Below are 16,804 nucleotides of genomic sequence, written 5' to 3' on the forward strand. Positions count from 1 at the left end.
AACCACCATTGTTTTTAGGAAATCAAAAGTTTGCAGAAACCTCTGGAAACTTCCATTAATAATTAGCTCAGTTGCCTGCAGCACCAAAGTGGTTACCACAGTAAGTCCCTGGGTTAATAATGTCTGACTTAGGAACAATTTGTACTTGCCCTTTAATGTTATGTAAATGTGTCCTCACTTTGCAATGATTGAGCCTACCCTTACTCACAACAGATTCTTCATCACCATCACCTTCACTTGCTGCATGTGCAGTTTTTAAATCATTGGAAAGTCTTCAAGCCTTTTCTTGCACTGTTGTTGTTGCTGTTGTGTGCTGTGGAGTTGGACCTGACTTTCTTGCACTAATGAAGGCTAAATAACAACTCTATGCACCAGTTCTGACCTACCTACAATTCAACTTAAAGACACAGTTAGGAAAGGATCTCATTCATAACATGGGGACAACCTGTATTTAACAGGATGGGGCCTGGAAGCTAATGTGAACCTCCTGTCTGATGACTGCCCACGTTTGTCCACTATCAGATGAGAATATATCAGTGTTTCACTGCTGTTCATTAAGGTTTTTAGTGCCACTTTTTTCAGAAGTGGATGCCCCTCTCCTTCCTAGTCTGTCTTAGTCTGGAAGCTCCACTGAAACCATGGGTGACTCTACTGGTATTTGAAATACTGGTGCCATAGCTTCCAGCTTTGCAGCAACACACAAGCCTCCATGACAAATGACAGACAAACTGATAACAAGGGGTTTGTTGTTGTTGTTATGTGCCATGGAGTCAGACCAGACTCATAGCAACCCCTCTTGGGTTTCTGAGGAAGTATCACTACGGAAGTAGATTGCCCAACCTTCCTTCTAGGAGTGGCTGGTTTAAAATCAGGAAAGTTGTGAGTCAGGCTTGTATCCTTTCACCATACTTATTCAATCTGTTTGCTGAGCAAATAATCTGGGAAGCTGGACTATATAAAGAAGAACACAGCATCAGGATTGGAGGAAGAATCATTAACAACCTGCGACATGCAGGTGACACAACTTCTCTTGTTGAAAGTAAAGAAGACTTGAAGCACTTACTGATGAAGATCAAAGACCACAACCTTCAGTATGGATTACACCTCAATATAAAGAAAACTAAAATCCTCATAACTGGACCAATAAGCAACATCACAATAAATGGAGAGAAGACTGAAGTTGTCAAGGGTTTTATTTTACTTGGATCCATAATCAACACCCACAGAAGCGGCAGTCAAGAAATCAGACAACATATTGCACTGGGCAAATCTGCTGCAACAGACCTCTTTAAAATGATAAAGAGCAAAGATGTCACTTTGAAGATTAAGGCGCATATGAGCCAAGCCACATTATTTTCAATAGCCTCATATGTATGTTAAAGCTGGGCAATGAATAAGGAAGACCACAGAAGAATTTATGCATTTGAATTGTGATGTTGGTGAAGAATTGAATGGAACATGGACTGCTAGAAGAATGAATAAAACTGTTTTGGAGGAAGTACAGCTATAATGCTCCTTAGAAGTGAGAATGGCCAGACTTCATCTCACGTACTTTGGTCATGTAGTCAGAAGGGACCAGTCCCTGGAGAAGGACACCATACCTGATGAAGGAAAAGGTCAGAGAAAAAGGAGAAGGCCCTCAATGAGATGGATTGACACAGTGGCTGCAACAATGGGTTCAAATATAGCAACAATTGTGAGAATGGTGCAGGACTGGGTAATATTGCCTTCTGTTGTACACAGGGTCACTATGAGTTGGAGCCAACTCAATGGCACTTAACAAAAACATTTGAGAAGAATAATGGCTCATCTTCCTCTGCCTGTCAAATTTCCTTTCTTGAGCAGATCTAACCTGGAATGTAGTTTTCCCCTGCAATGCAGAAAGTAAAAGGACTGGGGATGATGTGACATTGTCAGGGAACAATCCTGAAGAATACCGTTCATTCCTACTCACAAGAAGCAGTGCAGGGCTAGGCACATTGGAGATGTTTGGAAAAGACCATTGACTAAATTTATTAAGTATATGGCCATTTACTAATTACTTCCACATATATTTCCTCATTTGATACCCTGTAAGGCAGGAAGGTTGGGCAATCTACTTCTGTAGTGATACTGCCTCGGAAACCCAAGGAGGGGTCATTATGAGTCAGGTCCGACTCGATGGCACATAACAACAATAAACAACAAGGCAGGTAGAGCCAGAATTAATATTCCCATTTTATAAATAAGGAAACAGAGGTACAGCATGTTAAATTACTGGCCCAGGTGGAAGTGGCAGAGCCAAAACCCTAAGCCAGGGGTTCTTATTCCAAATCTTGTACATTTTCCTCAACACCATAGCCACCTCCAGAATAAGTCAAGAGGATCTTCATTTGGAGAAGCCAGAAGGTGGTGGAAAGAAGTCCTCTCTCCTTTTACGTCACCCTACCTATAGCAATATCCCTAGCCCAGAAAGCACAGCATAGCCCAGGCCACAGCATATCCTCCCAAGGGTCACAGAGTGGCCAAAACCTCAGGTCCTGGAGTCGGACCACCTGGGCTTATATCCTGGTTCAACCTCTTCCTAGCTGTGTGACTGTTGGCAGATTACTTAATCTTCCTACACTTCGGTTTTCACTTTGACAAAGATAGAAATAATAACTAATATGGTTTTCTCAATGTAGCTCTGGTGGCATAGTGCCTAAGGCATTTGACTGCTAACCAGAAGGTTGGCAGTTCAAACCCACCAGCCACCCCATGGAAGGAAGATGGGGCAATCTATTTCCGTAAAGATTTACCACCTTGGAAACCCAAAGGGGGTTGCTATGAGTTGGAATTGACTCGATGACAGTGAGTTTGGTTTTTGGTTTATGGTTGTCCCAAAAATCAAGCAAAATAATTCATGAAAAACTCCCAGGGCCTGGTACTTGGTTGTTGTTGCTGTTAGTTGTCATCAACTCAGTTCTGCCTCATGGCAACCTTATGTAAAACAGAACAAAATGTCTCTGGGTCCTGTGCCATCTTCATGACTATTGGTATGTTTCAGCCCATTGTTGTGGTTATTGTATCAATCCATCTCATTGAGCATTTCCCTCGTTTGTGTGGGCCCACTACCTTACCAAACATAATGACCTTTTCTAGTGATTGAGTATTTGGTTAGCACTCAGTAAATGTAAGCTCTTATTAATATTATTGTTATAATCCTCCAAATACTCCAGCACACCTGAGCTGGCATGTCTCAATGTCACAGCAGAAACTGTACCTGAGCCAGGAAGGAAAGAGGACATCGCCATAGTAAGACAGCTCTGCTAACGCCTGGTTGAAATGAAGATCTGACTTGACAAGGAGGAAAAAGGACAGAAGAAAGAATGAGATGTTTATTGGATATGACCAGGTGGCTCCCAAATCCCTGCCTGTCCTAAAACTTCCTACATTTTCTTCCCCTATGGGAAGCAAAGTTCCTTCTTCTAGATGCCTTTTAAATTTTTAATTGAAAGTGTGATTTACACTTTAAAAAAAAAAGGTCAAAGAGTTCAGGATGGTATACAGTAAAGAATAAGTCTCCCTCCCACCCCGAGCCCCAACCCCTGAGCTCCCCCACCACAGAGGCCGTCATCATGAATCAGTTTCTTGGGTGTCTTCCCAGGCTTATTCTGGGCATATCCAAGTATAGCATATTTTCATATTTTAATACATATGAAGACATGATATTATTTTTCCAATAAATAATATATCTCAGAGAACATTCTGTATTTGCACTAATACATTTACCTTTTTTACCTTACTTATTTCCTTGAATCTTATTCAAATAGCTGCATAGTGTACTTGATATGGATACTCTAAACCAAACCAAACTCACTGCCGTAGAGTCAAATCCGACTCATAGCGACCCCTCCTTGGGTTTCCGAGGCAGTATCACTACGGAAGTAGATTGCCCAACCTTCCTTCCAAGGAGTGGCTGGCTGATGGGAACATTATATTAATACCCAAGTCTCTCATCTGATTATTTTCTAAACCTGCAAATGATATGTGCTCTATGAATGTGCTCATCAATGGTGCCTGTTACACTGCCAGCCTTCTGGTTAGCAGTCAAGTGCCTTAGGCACTATGCCACCAGAGCTCATGATACGAATACAGCACTGATTATTTAACCAGATCCCTTCCAATAGGAATTTAAGTTGTTTTCTTTTGCTGTTGTGAACAATGCTGTATTAAACTTCTATGCACATACTTCTCTTATTATGAGGCAGACACTACCTCATCTCTTAACGTTGCAGCCCAAAGACCATCTTTATGGTCTAATCTAAAAACACAGGGGAAGGGGTTGAGAGACCTGCATTGCAGTCCTGACTCAACCACTAATATCTTTTGCATTCAAACACAAATCCCTTTCTCTCTCTGTGTGACCCAAGTTCCTGGCTTGTCAGGTAACAGTAATTACATCTGCTGTAAATGATCTCCCAAGGGTATTCTGAGAGTTGAATGAGATAATATACATGAAAATTGTGAACATTATATTAATACCCAAGTCTCTCATCTGATTATTTTCTAAACCTACAAATGATATGTGCTCTATGAACATGCTCACCAATGGTGCCTGTTCACTTACTGCCCCTTCTAAAGGAAGGGCCACCCTGCTTGTCACCTCTTCCACCTCTTGTCACCTTTTCTACCAAACTTCCAGTATCTTCATCTTTTACCATATTATCTCAACTAAATGGGTGGAGTACATTTCCCTATCCTTTAACTCTAGGTTTGACCCAAGGTGCCATGCCTTTGTAAAAAATCTATGTCCATAATCACCCACAAGATAGTAGTTGATTCTTATCCTGATAGTTTATTTACTTTTAACTTTTTCTTTTATGGAAAATTCCAAATTATAAAACCAGAGAAAATAGTGAAATATTCATGACTGGCTTTGACCAATAGAATAAAAGGGAAGTGGTGGTGGCCAGTTCCAAGCCTCTTGTGCTGGTATCATTGCCAGGCTAGCCCACTGTTCCTAAAAAGAGGATGACAGGCATGGAGCAAGCTGCATTGGCCAAGGGCCCTAGTTGAGCCCAGCCTGGATTAGCCAACTCTTAAATGCCTAAACTAAATAAATGCTTAGTTTTGTATGCTACTGAGACTTTGAACTTGTTTGACACACAGCAAAAGCTGATGCAACTCTCTGTAACATTTATTGTACATTTTAGTACTTTATGATTTTTAATAGCAGTTGATTATTTGGTCATATATAATCATTCCTTTATGCAGTCCTTCCTAGCTAAGAATGCCAGATTTAACAAATAAAAACACAGAATGTCCAGTTAAATTTGCATTTCAGATAAACGGGGAATAATTTTTAGCAGAAATATATTCTAAAAATTGCATGGGACATACTTCCATTAAAAATTATTCATTATTTATCAGAAATTCAAATTTAACTGGGCATCCTGTATTTCTCTGGCAACCCTACTCTTAGTCCTTGAGGCAGGATAGACATCTTATACAGTAATCATGAGATATTTTCTGTGGTTACCACCATAATGCCAGGAAAGGAATACAATGGTTCTGTTAAAGTAGATTTTTAAGGAGAACAGAAGGCAGAGAATGAGCACTCTCTTCTCTCTGGTGACAAACTGACCCCATTTTAATAATAATGATGTCTCAGTTACTAAATGCTGCTGTAACAAAAACCACCACAAGTGAATAGCTTTAAAGAACAGAAATTTATTGTCTCACCACTCAGAAGGTTGGTGTGGTACAGTGAATTACCTGGACTTTTCTGGCCATGGTCTTTGTGACTCCCACTGGATTACTGGGTGCAAATGTAAGGTGCTTATGACCTACCAAGGGGATTGGTTAGCTTGGAAGTAATGTAAATAAGGTACATGGCCCTCCTTTGGGGGTTGTTGTTGTTGTTAGGTGCCATCAAGTCAGCTCCAACTCATAGTGATCCTATCAACAACAGAACAAAGCACTGCCCAGTCCTGTGCCAGCCTCACAGTCTTTGCTATATCTGAGCCCATTGTTGCAGCCACTGTGTCAATCCATCTCGTTGAGGGCCTTCTGCTTTTTCACTGACCCTCCACTTTACCAAGCATGATATCCTTCTCCAGGGAATGGTCCTTTCTGACAACATGACCAAAGTAGGTGAGTCAAAGTCTGGTCATTCTCGCTTCTAAGGAGCATTCCCACTGCTCTTCTTCCAGGACAGATTTGTTAGTCTTTTTAGCAGACCATGGTACTCTTAACATTCTTTTCCAACACCACAACTCAAAAGCATCAACTTTTCCTTGGTCTTCTTTATTCATTGTCCAGCTTTCACATGCCTATGAGGCAATTGAAAATACAATTTCTTGGGTTAGGCATACCTTAGTCTTCAAAGAGCCATCTTTGCTCTTCAGCACTTGAAAGAGATCTTCTCAGCAGATTTGCCCAGTGTAATAGGAGGTCTGATGTCTTGACTGCTGCTTCCACTGGTGTTGATTGTGGAAATGAGTAATATGATATCTTTGACAACTTCAATCTTTTCTCAATTTATCATGATGCTGCTTATTGGTCCAGTTGTGAGGATTTTCATTTTCTTTATGTTGAGGTGTGATCCATACTGCAGACTGTACTCTCATCTTCATCAGTAAGTGCTTCAAGTCATCTTCACTTTCAGCAAGCAAGGTTGTGTCGTCTGCATATCACAGGTTGTTAATGAGTCTTCCTCCAATACTGATGCTGTGTTCTTCCTTTTCAGATTATTTGATTAGCATACAGATTGAATAAGTATGGTGAAAGGATACAACCCTGATGCACTCCCTTCTTTTAAACCATTTTAAACCATGCAGTATCCTCTTGTTCTGTTTGAATGACAGCCTCCTGGTCTATGTACAGGTTCCTCATGAACACGATTAAGTGTTCTGGAATTCCCATTCTTCTCAATACCATCCGTAATTGTTATGAGCCACACAATCGAATACTTTTGCATAGTCAATAAAACACAAGTAAACATCTTTCTGGTATTCTTTGCTTTCAGCCAAGATCCATCTGACATCAGCAATGATATCCCTCATTCCACATCCTCTTCTGAATCCAGCTTGCACTTCTGGAAGTTCTCTGTCAATATACTGCTGCAACTGTTTTTGAATTATCTTCAGTAAAATTTTACTTGCATGTGATATTAATGATATTGTTCGATAATTTCCACATTCTGTTGGATCATCTTTCTTTGGAACAGGCACAAATATAGATCTCTTCCAGTCAGTTGGCCGGCCGAGTGAGTGCCTCCAGCAGGGCATCTGTTTGCTGAAACATCTCAGTGGGTATTCTGTCAATTCCTGGAGCCTTGTTCTTTGTCAATTCCTTCAGTGCAGCTTTGACCTCTTCCTTCAATACCATTGGTTCTTGATCATATGCTACCTCCTGAAATGGAAGAACATCGACCAGTTCTTTTTGGTACAGTGACTCTGTGTATTCCTTCCATTTTCTATTGATGCTTCCTGCATCATTCAATATTTTGCCCATAGAATCTTTCAATATTGCAATTCGGGGCTTAAATTTTTTCCTCAGTTCTTTCAGCTTGAGAAATGCTGAGCATGTTCTTTCCTTTTGGTTTTCTAACTCCAAGTCTTTGCACATTTCATTATAGTAATTGGCTTTATCTTCTTGAGCTGTTCTTTGAAATCTTCTGTTCAGCTCTTTTATCTTGTCATTTCTTCCATGTGCTTTAGCTACTTGTGATTCAAGGGCAAGTTTCAGAGTCTCTTCTGACATCCATTTTGGTCTTTTCTTCCTTTTCTGTTTTTTTAATGACCTTTTGCTTTCTTCATGGATAATGTTCTTGAAGTCATCCCACAAATCATCTGGTTTTCAGTCACTGGTGTTCAATGCATCACATCTATTCTTTAGATGGTCTCTAAATTTAGGCAGGATATAATCAAGTTCAGCTCTTTTAATCTATCTCAGCTTAATCTTAATATATTTCAGCTCTTGTGGACTTGTTTTAATTGTCTTCAACTTCGAAGTTAAATTTGCATATGAGCAATTGATGATCTGTTCCACACTCAGCTCCCAGCCTAGTTTCGGCTGAAGATGTTGTGCTTATCCATTTCCTCTTTCCACAAATGTTGTCAATCTGATTCCTGTGCATTCCATCTGGTGAAGTCCATATGTATAGACGCCATTTATGTCATTGATAAAAGGTGTTTGCAATGAATCAGTCATTGGGCTTGCAAAATTCTATCTTGCAATTTCTGGCATCATTTCTATCACCAAGGCCATTTTTTCCAATTACTTGTGATTCTTCTTGGTTTACAACTTTTGCATTCCAATCACCAGTGATAATCAACACATCTTGATTGCATGTTTGGTCAATTTCAAGCTGCAGAAATTACTAAAAATCTTCAATTTCCTCGTCTTTGGCTTTGGTGGTTGGTGCGTAAATTTGAATAATATTAGTATTAACTGGTCTTCCTTGTAGGTGTATGGATTTTATCTCACTGACAGCATTGTACTTCGGGATAGATCTTGAAACATTCTTTGTGACGATGAATGCCACCCCTTTCCTCTTTAATTTGTCATTCCCAACATAGTAGATCATATGGGTGTTTGGTTCGAAATGGCCAAAAACAGTCCATTTCAGCTTATTGTGAGTACCTAGGCTATCTATCCTTTGGCATTCCATTTATTTTTGACAACTTTCGATTTTCCTAGATTCATACTTCATACATACCATGTTCTGATTATTAATGGATGTTTGCAGCTGTTTTTTCTCATTTTGTGTCATGGCATACCAGCAAATGGAGGTCCTGAAAGCTCTACTCCATCCACATCATTAAGGTTGACTCTACTTTGAAGAGGCACGTCTTCCCCAGTCGTATTTTGAGTCCCTTCAGACCTGAGGGGCTCATCTACTGGCACTATATCACACAATGTTTCAGAGCTATTCATAAAGTTTTCCAGTAAAGTATCAGACAGTGTTTCACTGCTATCCATAAGGTTTTCACTGGCCAATTCTTTGAAGAAGTGGATGGCCCCTTCCTTCTGCCAAGTCTGTCTTAGCCTGGAAGCGCCGCTGAAACCCACCCACCATGGGTGACCCTGCTGGTATTTGAAACACAGGTAGCATAGCCTCCAGCCTCACAGCAACACTCAAGCCACCACAATATAACAAACTGACAGACGAGTGGTGGCTTACAGGTGTGGGACCATGCAAATAAGGTGTGTGGAACTCTAATATGAGAATTGGTTAATTTTGTCATTCTGCTAGGTTTAAAATGACCCCAACAAAAGGTAGAAGAGGGGATCTCAGTGTCATCAAGAGAGAATAGCTGGAGGTGGAATGGAGCATAGCATGTCCTTTAATTTAAGATTCCTGTGCTGGACCTCCCAGGCAATGACACCCAGCAGAGAGGTACAGCAGAGAGACTTTAGCAGTGAAACCTAGAGGCACAAGTGGGGTGCATCTAGGTGTACCTATCAACAGAACTAAAAGAACATTGTAACACTTGCCTGAGCAGGGCAGAGGCCAGATGGAGAGGCCAAGGGCCAGAGAGGCATGCCTGAGGGCATAGCAGAGGGGAGACTGTCCTGATTGAAGAATTTTATACTTAGAACGTTCCTGAACCTAAATAATCTGTTACTTCCCTACAAAACCCCATAATTGTGAGTATTGTCTGTGAGTTGTGTGTGACCATTGCAATGAATTATCGAACCCAGCACAGAAGTAGTTTGTGCCATGGGAGGGACAGTTTGTGTAAAGACTAGAGGGTGGTGGCATGTCTGGTCTCAGAGGAATAAGTTTTGGGCGGCTGAGGGTGATTCTATCTTCCCCTCGTGAAGTTAGAGGAGGTCAGTAGATGCTGCCCCCATGCCCTTTTTTTGCAGCTGGAAATTCAAATTCAAGGTGTGGCTGTAGTGGGAGATCTTTCTTTGTCTTTTTCAGCTTCTAGTAGCTGCCAGCAATCCTTGGTGTTCTTGGACTTGTAGATGCATCTGCTGTATGTATCCATCTTTGTGTGGCATCCTCCCCTTGTATGTGTTTCTGTGTCTATTCTGCTCATTTTATAACTCAGAGGTGATTAGCTTTAGGACCTCCCTAGTCTGGCACTATATCTGACAACGTTTCAGAGCTATTATAAAGTTTTCCAGTAATATGGCCTCGTTAACATAACAAAAGAACAGCTTGATTTCAAACAGGGTCATATTTACAATTAGAGGGTTAGGATTTCAACATAACTTTTTGAGCGACATGATTCCATCCATAATATTTGCTTAGCCTCTGTATGGACAGCCAGTGGGCTAAATACATGATCTTATTTTATTTTATCATCACATCAATGCTATAATGTAGTGGGGGAAAAAACCCACTGCTGTTGATTCTGACTCATAGCAACCCCATGTGTTACAGATTAGAACTACTGTGGAGTTTTCTTGGCTGTAACCTTTTACAAAAGCAGATCACCACCCTCTCTTCCAAAGTGCTGCTGCGTGGGTTTGAACTGCCAACCTTTATGCTAATTGTTGTTGTTGTTGTTGTTTGCCATCGAGTCAGCCCGATTCATGCTAATAGATGAGTGCAAACCATTTGTGCCACCCAGGAACCTTAGGGAAGTGGCTAAACTTTTATCCTCAATTGATATTTACTTCCAACTAACGAAAATGTTTTGGTGTGGTATTCACAAAACTGAAGATGGTAAAGTATATTCTCCAGTCCTCCGTCAACTTTTCTGGTCCTCTTTAATCCATTCTATCCCAGCTGGGAGTAAAAATATCCAGGAGTTATGGAGTTAATTGTAACTCCTCCCAATACAATCTACATTAAAAAAAGAACCCCTGAGAGACTAGATTTCAAATGGTGGAATTCTAGTTTTCAAAGCAATCTGTAGAGATGGGAAAGGGCCTCCCTATACCCTTAATAACAGCACCTCAAAGGTGTTAGATCCTCTGCTAACAGGACCCTAGCAACTGGTAGAATGTGGGTTATTATGAGAACAGAGGATTGTGATGGTAGCTGGGCTATGGAGTCTGGTGAGGTCAAATGTTAGTGCCTCAAAAGATGTCCTTTGGCCTCCATTGGCAGCACTGTGGTCTCCTGAATGACAACTGAGGACAAGGAAATGATGGAAGACCTGGGGGCGGGAGAAAGCTGCCCAAACTTCCCCAAGATGTTGCCTGGTGATCCTAATTCTGAGGGGAAGTCAAAGGCGACTTTGGTAAGGGGGAAGCCCATGGTCTCACTGCCCAGTTTATCCTTTCAGGAGGAGGAAAGATACCCTAGGAACATGTAAAAGGACCTGAATGCTATGAGATTCCAGATTGCTGCCAAGAGGAGCAGGTGATATGCACCCATACCTATAACTGGTACTCTTTAAACTGTAGCCAGGGACAGGGAGCCCTTCACAAAATTGTGAAGTCATTTGAAGCTGTTGTAGGTCTCTCCTATCTATCTATTGGGACCCTTCCCTCCCACTATGGATGGGACCCTGTTCCTTCCATCACCTTTTGGTTGGTCCTCATAGGTTTGGATACTCTCAATATAGGCTCTAGGTTTCTTCTTCCCTGTTGGCCGTCAAAGAACCCTGTGCCTAACAGGTCTCAAAGTGAGGTAGACTGGAAGAGTGGAGGAAAGAGTTTACCTCCATGGTGATTTGAAAATCACTAGGATGACATAATTCTACCTCTACTTCCCAGTGTCTCTGCTTGCACTTTTTTTTTTTTTTTAATTTTATTTTGATTTGGGTGGAGATTTACAGAGTAAATTCACTTTTCATACAGCAGTTCACATAATATACTTTGTCTCATGTCATTGACCAAAATTTACAATGCAACAGCTCCCCTCCCACTTCCTCCCCATAGTTACCTCCTCCCAGTGTCCATCCCTCCATACTCTTCTGTGCCCTGAGCTGTCTCCCTGTGCATATCTGCTTGCACTTTTAAGGAGCCGTTCCTTTAGGTTATTTTGTCCTCTTCTTGTCCTTAACCCTCAGGTCCTGACACCACTCTGTAAGTACATTTCTAACTGTGTCTCCATCTTTACAGTTCACAGCACTCTCTCCATTGTGGCCTAGGTAGTATCATGGGTAGGGGAAACAGCCCTACACTGATTCCTCACTCTACCCCCCAGCCCCCTGCAGCCCAAGAAGCAGATGCCCCAAAGCCAGACAACTCCCAGGACTACCAAGAGGAGATGGAGACTTGCGAGGACGGAGGCTGCCCAGGGCCAACCAAGCTGCTGCCCCTCAAGGCTGGCCCCACCACCAAGGGCCAGGCAGGCGATGGGCCTCAACTCGCGGGGCCGTCCCCGGATCCGGGAACCAGGCACAATGCTGAGATAGAGCTGGAGAAGGTGCGCATGGAGTTCGAGCTCACGCGGCTCAAGTACCTGCACGAGGAGAACCAGAGGCAGCGGCAGCACGAAGAGGTGATGGAGCAGCTACAGCAGCAGGCGGCACCCCGCCTGGTGGGTGATGCTAGCCGAGAGGCCGTGGGCCTCGCTCAGAAGGCGCGGGGATGAGACAGAGAGTAGAGCGGTTGCGGAGGCACAGTGGTGGACTGAGACTTGGGGCAGGGGCTGAGGGAGTGTCCCTGTCTGCACTAGCAGCCCACCTTACCTGCAAGCTGTGGCATCCCACCCTGCAGAACCTGGAACCACAGCTGGAAGGGGCTCAGCATCCATGCAGGCCACCTTTTCCTCTGTGCTTCCAGAGATGGGCTGCCCTCTGCTTTAGAGGCCTATATACACCATATACCATAGCTCTCTTAGAAAGAGCTTCTATGTTGAGTTGTAAATCCAACTCTTTAAGACAGTTGTCCCCAGGAGGGACCTGTGAGCCACCTTGTCCACCTGATAGCCCTTTTAATAGCTTAAGACAGATCTGCCCATGGTTTCCTTCTCTGGGAAATATATCCCCAGTCTTCAACATTTCCTCTATGACTGGATTTCCACCACTCTCCATCCCTCTCTGCATCCCTTAAAATATGATGCCTGGAAACTCAAGTCAAAATCTCACTACCATCTGGCCAGTGGGTTATGACAGAAACATCACCTCCCTTGAACAGGAGTGCATTTGCTCTGCTAGATCAATCACACTGCCTTGTGGTCATCTAAAACTTAGACATACTTTCACAAGAAATGTACAACTCTCCTAACTTGTCCTAAATGGCGATTTAAAAAAAAAAAAAAAAACCTGCTTGAGATTAGATGACATATGGAGTGCTTAACACTGTAGCTGGGCCATCATAAGCACACAATAGTGGAAAATGTTCTTGTTTAAAGCAGTGTTGCCTAGACTTTAAAGTCAGACAGTCCTGGGTTAAAATCCTGCCCCTACCATATATAAGCTGAGTGGAGTTGGGCAAGTTACCAATCCTCTTTGAGCATCTGTTTGCTAATCTATACAGTAAAACCTACCTCATAGGGTTGCTATGAGTGTTGTATGGGAGAATGCAGGTAAAGTACTTTGTCATGAGCCTGGCACATTAGGTAAGCACTCAATAAATGTTAGCTATTACTATTTTTATGTATTCATGCAATTCACTCTTGACCCAAAAGCAGTAACTCACATTCATCCCTTTTTCACTTTTATTGGGATGTAATGTATTAGCTATGCTTCCCAGCTCTGAATCATCCACAATTCTGAGAAGCTGGCCTTCTGTCTTTGTCCAAGTCATTGCTATAATTGTTGAAGAGGATATGACCTCAAGTAAATACCACTAAAGCTCTCCTTACAGGTTAGCAATGTTCCATTAATCAGCACCCATGTGTTATATTTTATCCAGCTCACATTTCTCCACCTTGTCCAAAAACTATCCTGAGACACATTGTCAAATGGTTTTCCAAAATTAAGATATTACAGTACCTAAAGCATTTCCCCACTTGACTGGTCTTTTTTTTTTTTTTTTTTAACATAGAGTTGGTTTTGCATGATTGATTGATTCTTAATGAACACATGCTGATTTCTAACAATACCACATTTTCTCTTGTTCAGTTACACATTAAATGATTTTGATGGGTCAACTCAAGCTTAGTGAGCTGAGATTTCCAGAACCCATCTTTTTTCTCTCTCTCTTTTTGAAAATCTAGAAAATATTTTTCTGTCTTTCAAGATTCTGGCATGTTGCCTGATATTTTTGAATTCTTATAAATAAGTTCCGTTTCCAAACTTGTGATTTTTCTCAGTCTTCTGGGATACAATTTGTCATAAGTAAAGCCTGGAACTATCTAAAGCAGATAAATGGTATTGGGCCATGTTTTGGGGTCCGTATCTCCACCTAACCATGTTGGTTTTTCCCTTTTTAGTTAAAAAATCTCCTTGCTGGATGAAATGGAAACCTTGGAAATTGTATGGTTCTATCTGCTTTCTTTCTTCTGCTCAAAAGATAGACCATGGAACGTGTTTTTGAAAAGTCTAAAGGATTTTATAAACATATGCTTTAGATCAAAATCATCATTAACACCCATCAGCATTTCAGACTGAAAACACATGCAGACTGCAGAGAGGTAACAGAAAGTCCATGAATCCAGAGCTGTACCTGGTCTGCATAGAACTGTTAGCTCAGTCCAGTCGTCTACTCCCATTAGAACATAGGGTTTCTTTCTCTGGTCTTCAGATTTCCTTGCTATATTCATTTTAGATCCTTCTAAAATCACTGTAATCATTTTCTGGCTCCCTCATTTTTATTTAGTTGCCTTTGTTGATATAGTTGTTTCAACAATAATTTTGTAATAATTTACAAAAATGTTTTACTTTTGTGCATTTACAAATGATGAGGCATTGACTTGGTTTTAAAGCTCCCTCAGCCACCTCTCTTTTTATGGATGAATTGAAAGTACTTCTTTGTAAGTTTTTTTTTTTCTTTTTTTTTTTTTTAGCTAGTTTAGGGCATTCAGCCCCTGCCCTCTGGCTGCTTACAAAAAATACACATGATTTTAAGGAATATTTTAAAGAATAAACCATGAATGATGGCTTTTTAACTATAGATCAATATCAACTTTTGCCTTAGTTAAAAGTTGATGCTTTCTATAGTTAGAGTCTAAAACACTCAAAAAAAAAAAAAAGGAACTCCAGTAACACAGTGCCTAAGGCACCTGACTGCTAACCAGAAGGCTGGTGGTTCAAACCCACCAGCCACTCCTCAGGAGGAAGACTAGGCAATCTACTTTCATAGAGATACCACCTTGGAAACCCAAGGAGGGTCTATTGGACCCTAATTGTATAGATTCCAGAAAAGAGCAGCTAGCTCCCAGGTAGGATCAGCCTGACAGTTCAAGCTGCTTTATCCACAACCCAGTATCCCAGGGCTCAGGGAGCCCCCACCACCTTTCTCTTAACATCTGCCCTTAGAAGAGACCAAACTCTATGCTGAAGGACCATAGATTAGTTCAGTATAACATGTGCTGGGATCCAAGGAGTCAGACACAGCCACTTACATCCAAGGGATCTCTTCTTATTCTGATCTGCCCAGAAAACAAGGTTGACTGTTAGGATGATTCACCAGAGAACACTCCCAAGACCCAGGGTCGAGAAGGGAGGATGTTTGAGTCAGAAAGACACTGCCCTCATATGTAACTCAAATGGGAAGTATAGGACAGGCAGAAAGAAAGGCATTTGCTGATAAGAGCAGGTTCAAGAAGAAAATAAAATAATGAGATCTTCCTATGCACCAGTTACTTCATTAGGAATTTTTCATTTATTATCTTGTTCTTCTTCCTCGTGATCTTGTGAAGTAGGCACCATTAACCCTTTACTGTGATGAGGAAGATAACTTGCCTGAACTCATAGTCAGGTAGGGACAAAGCAGAATTGAAACCCAGATCTGTCTGGCTCTGAAGCCCAGAGTGGTCAAGCCCAGTTTGCCAGCTCTCCTGTCTTCTTTCCCCCACAGTTTTCAGGAGGGCTTCAGGATCTCCTGCTCCCCCAGAACCAGTTTGCCATGTTCCTGTACTGCTTCATCTTTATACACATAATCTATGTCACCAAGGAGATGGTCGTCTTTCTCTTCTCCAAGCACTACCTCTTCTGCATTGCAGCCATTTTGCTCTATTTGATTAAAACTTTGTGGCCATACTTTCAAGTGCCTTTACTTTGTCCATCACTGGGAATTACCATTCTATGGCGTCATTAGAGCATGCATGAAATTAGCTGCCATCCTCTCTTCCTCCTCACTTCCTGGAACCTCTGTCTCTCATGTTGTGCCTTTCTCCAATCAGAACCTACTCTTGGGAAAGAGTCTGCTGTCAGCCATTTAAACTTTAGTATAAAGAAAAATGTTCAAGCCTCTTGTACTAAGCCTGGGTTCTCGCTGTGCACAAAGACACTTTGTCCTGAGGACTTCTGGTTTCTAATCTAACACATAGAAAGGTTTGAAGTTGTCACTCCCATAACAAGTGAAAAACTGAAAATCAACAACTCTTCTGAGACATGTCAGAAAATTGAGAACAAACCAACACTCCAAAAACTGGAGACACATGTAGATCCAGAAAGATCAATGCTTACCAGGAGCAGAAATCACTGATAGACTAAAAAGGTAATTAACTAATTCCTGGAGAGAATGTGGACTAGCTTGAGAAATAAAAACTCTTGGAGGCCTAGACTTAGCTGGAGGCCCCACATGTCATGAGTTTTACCTCTAGGACCCCCCCAGGTTCTCACTGTGAAGATCAAAGAAAAATTTCCCTCATACTTCTAATAACCATTTTGAAATAAGCCCTGAGTGCTTTGTTTTCCTTAACAATGACCTGCCCTTGAGTAAAACTATTTTATCTGAGCCTAAGGAGCTTTGGTGGAACTGTTGTTAAAGCATTTGGCTGCTAACCAAAAGGTCGGTGGTTCAAACATCAGCTGTTCCATGG

At 41.6% G+C, this 16,804-nt stretch overlaps 1 protein-coding gene across 1 annotated transcript; it reads left to right on the forward strand.

Moving 5' to 3' along the window:
• Nucleotides 1-11,048: 11,048 nt before the first annotated feature.
• Nucleotides 11,049-16,077, forward strand: TMEM247 (transmembrane protein 247). The gene is made up of 3 exons (XM_007944421.1): nt 11,049-11,165; nt 12,077-12,412; nt 15,838-16,077. The coding sequence occupies exons 1-3, from the start codon at nt 11,049-11,051 to the stop codon at nt 16,075-16,077; spliced, it is 693 nt and encodes a 230-aa protein (XP_007942612.1).
• Nucleotides 16,078-16,804: the final 727 nt, after the last annotated feature.

This window comes from Orycteropus afer, unplaced genomic scaffold (assembly GCF_000298275.1).
Source record: "Orycteropus afer afer isolate SDZICR_OR568_19922 unplaced genomic scaffold, OryAfe1.0 scaffold00124, whole genome shotgun sequence".
Classification (NCBI taxonomy): domain Eukaryota; kingdom Metazoa; phylum Chordata; class Mammalia; order Tubulidentata; family Orycteropodidae; genus Orycteropus; species Orycteropus afer.

Coding starts and splice junctions, on each gene's coding strand:
- TMEM247 (XM_007944421.1), top strand. CDS start 11,049: ATGACAACTGAGGACAAGGAAATGATGGAAGACCTGGGGGCGGGAGAA. Junction 11,166..12,076: donor GGAAGTCAAAGGCGACTTTG/GTAAGGGGGAAG, acceptor TCTACCCCCCAG/CCCCCTGCAGCCCAAGAAGC. Junction 12,413..15,837: donor AGCAGGCGGCACCCCGCCTG/GTGGGTGATGCT, acceptor TTTCCCCCACAG/TTTTCAGGAGGGCTTCAGGA.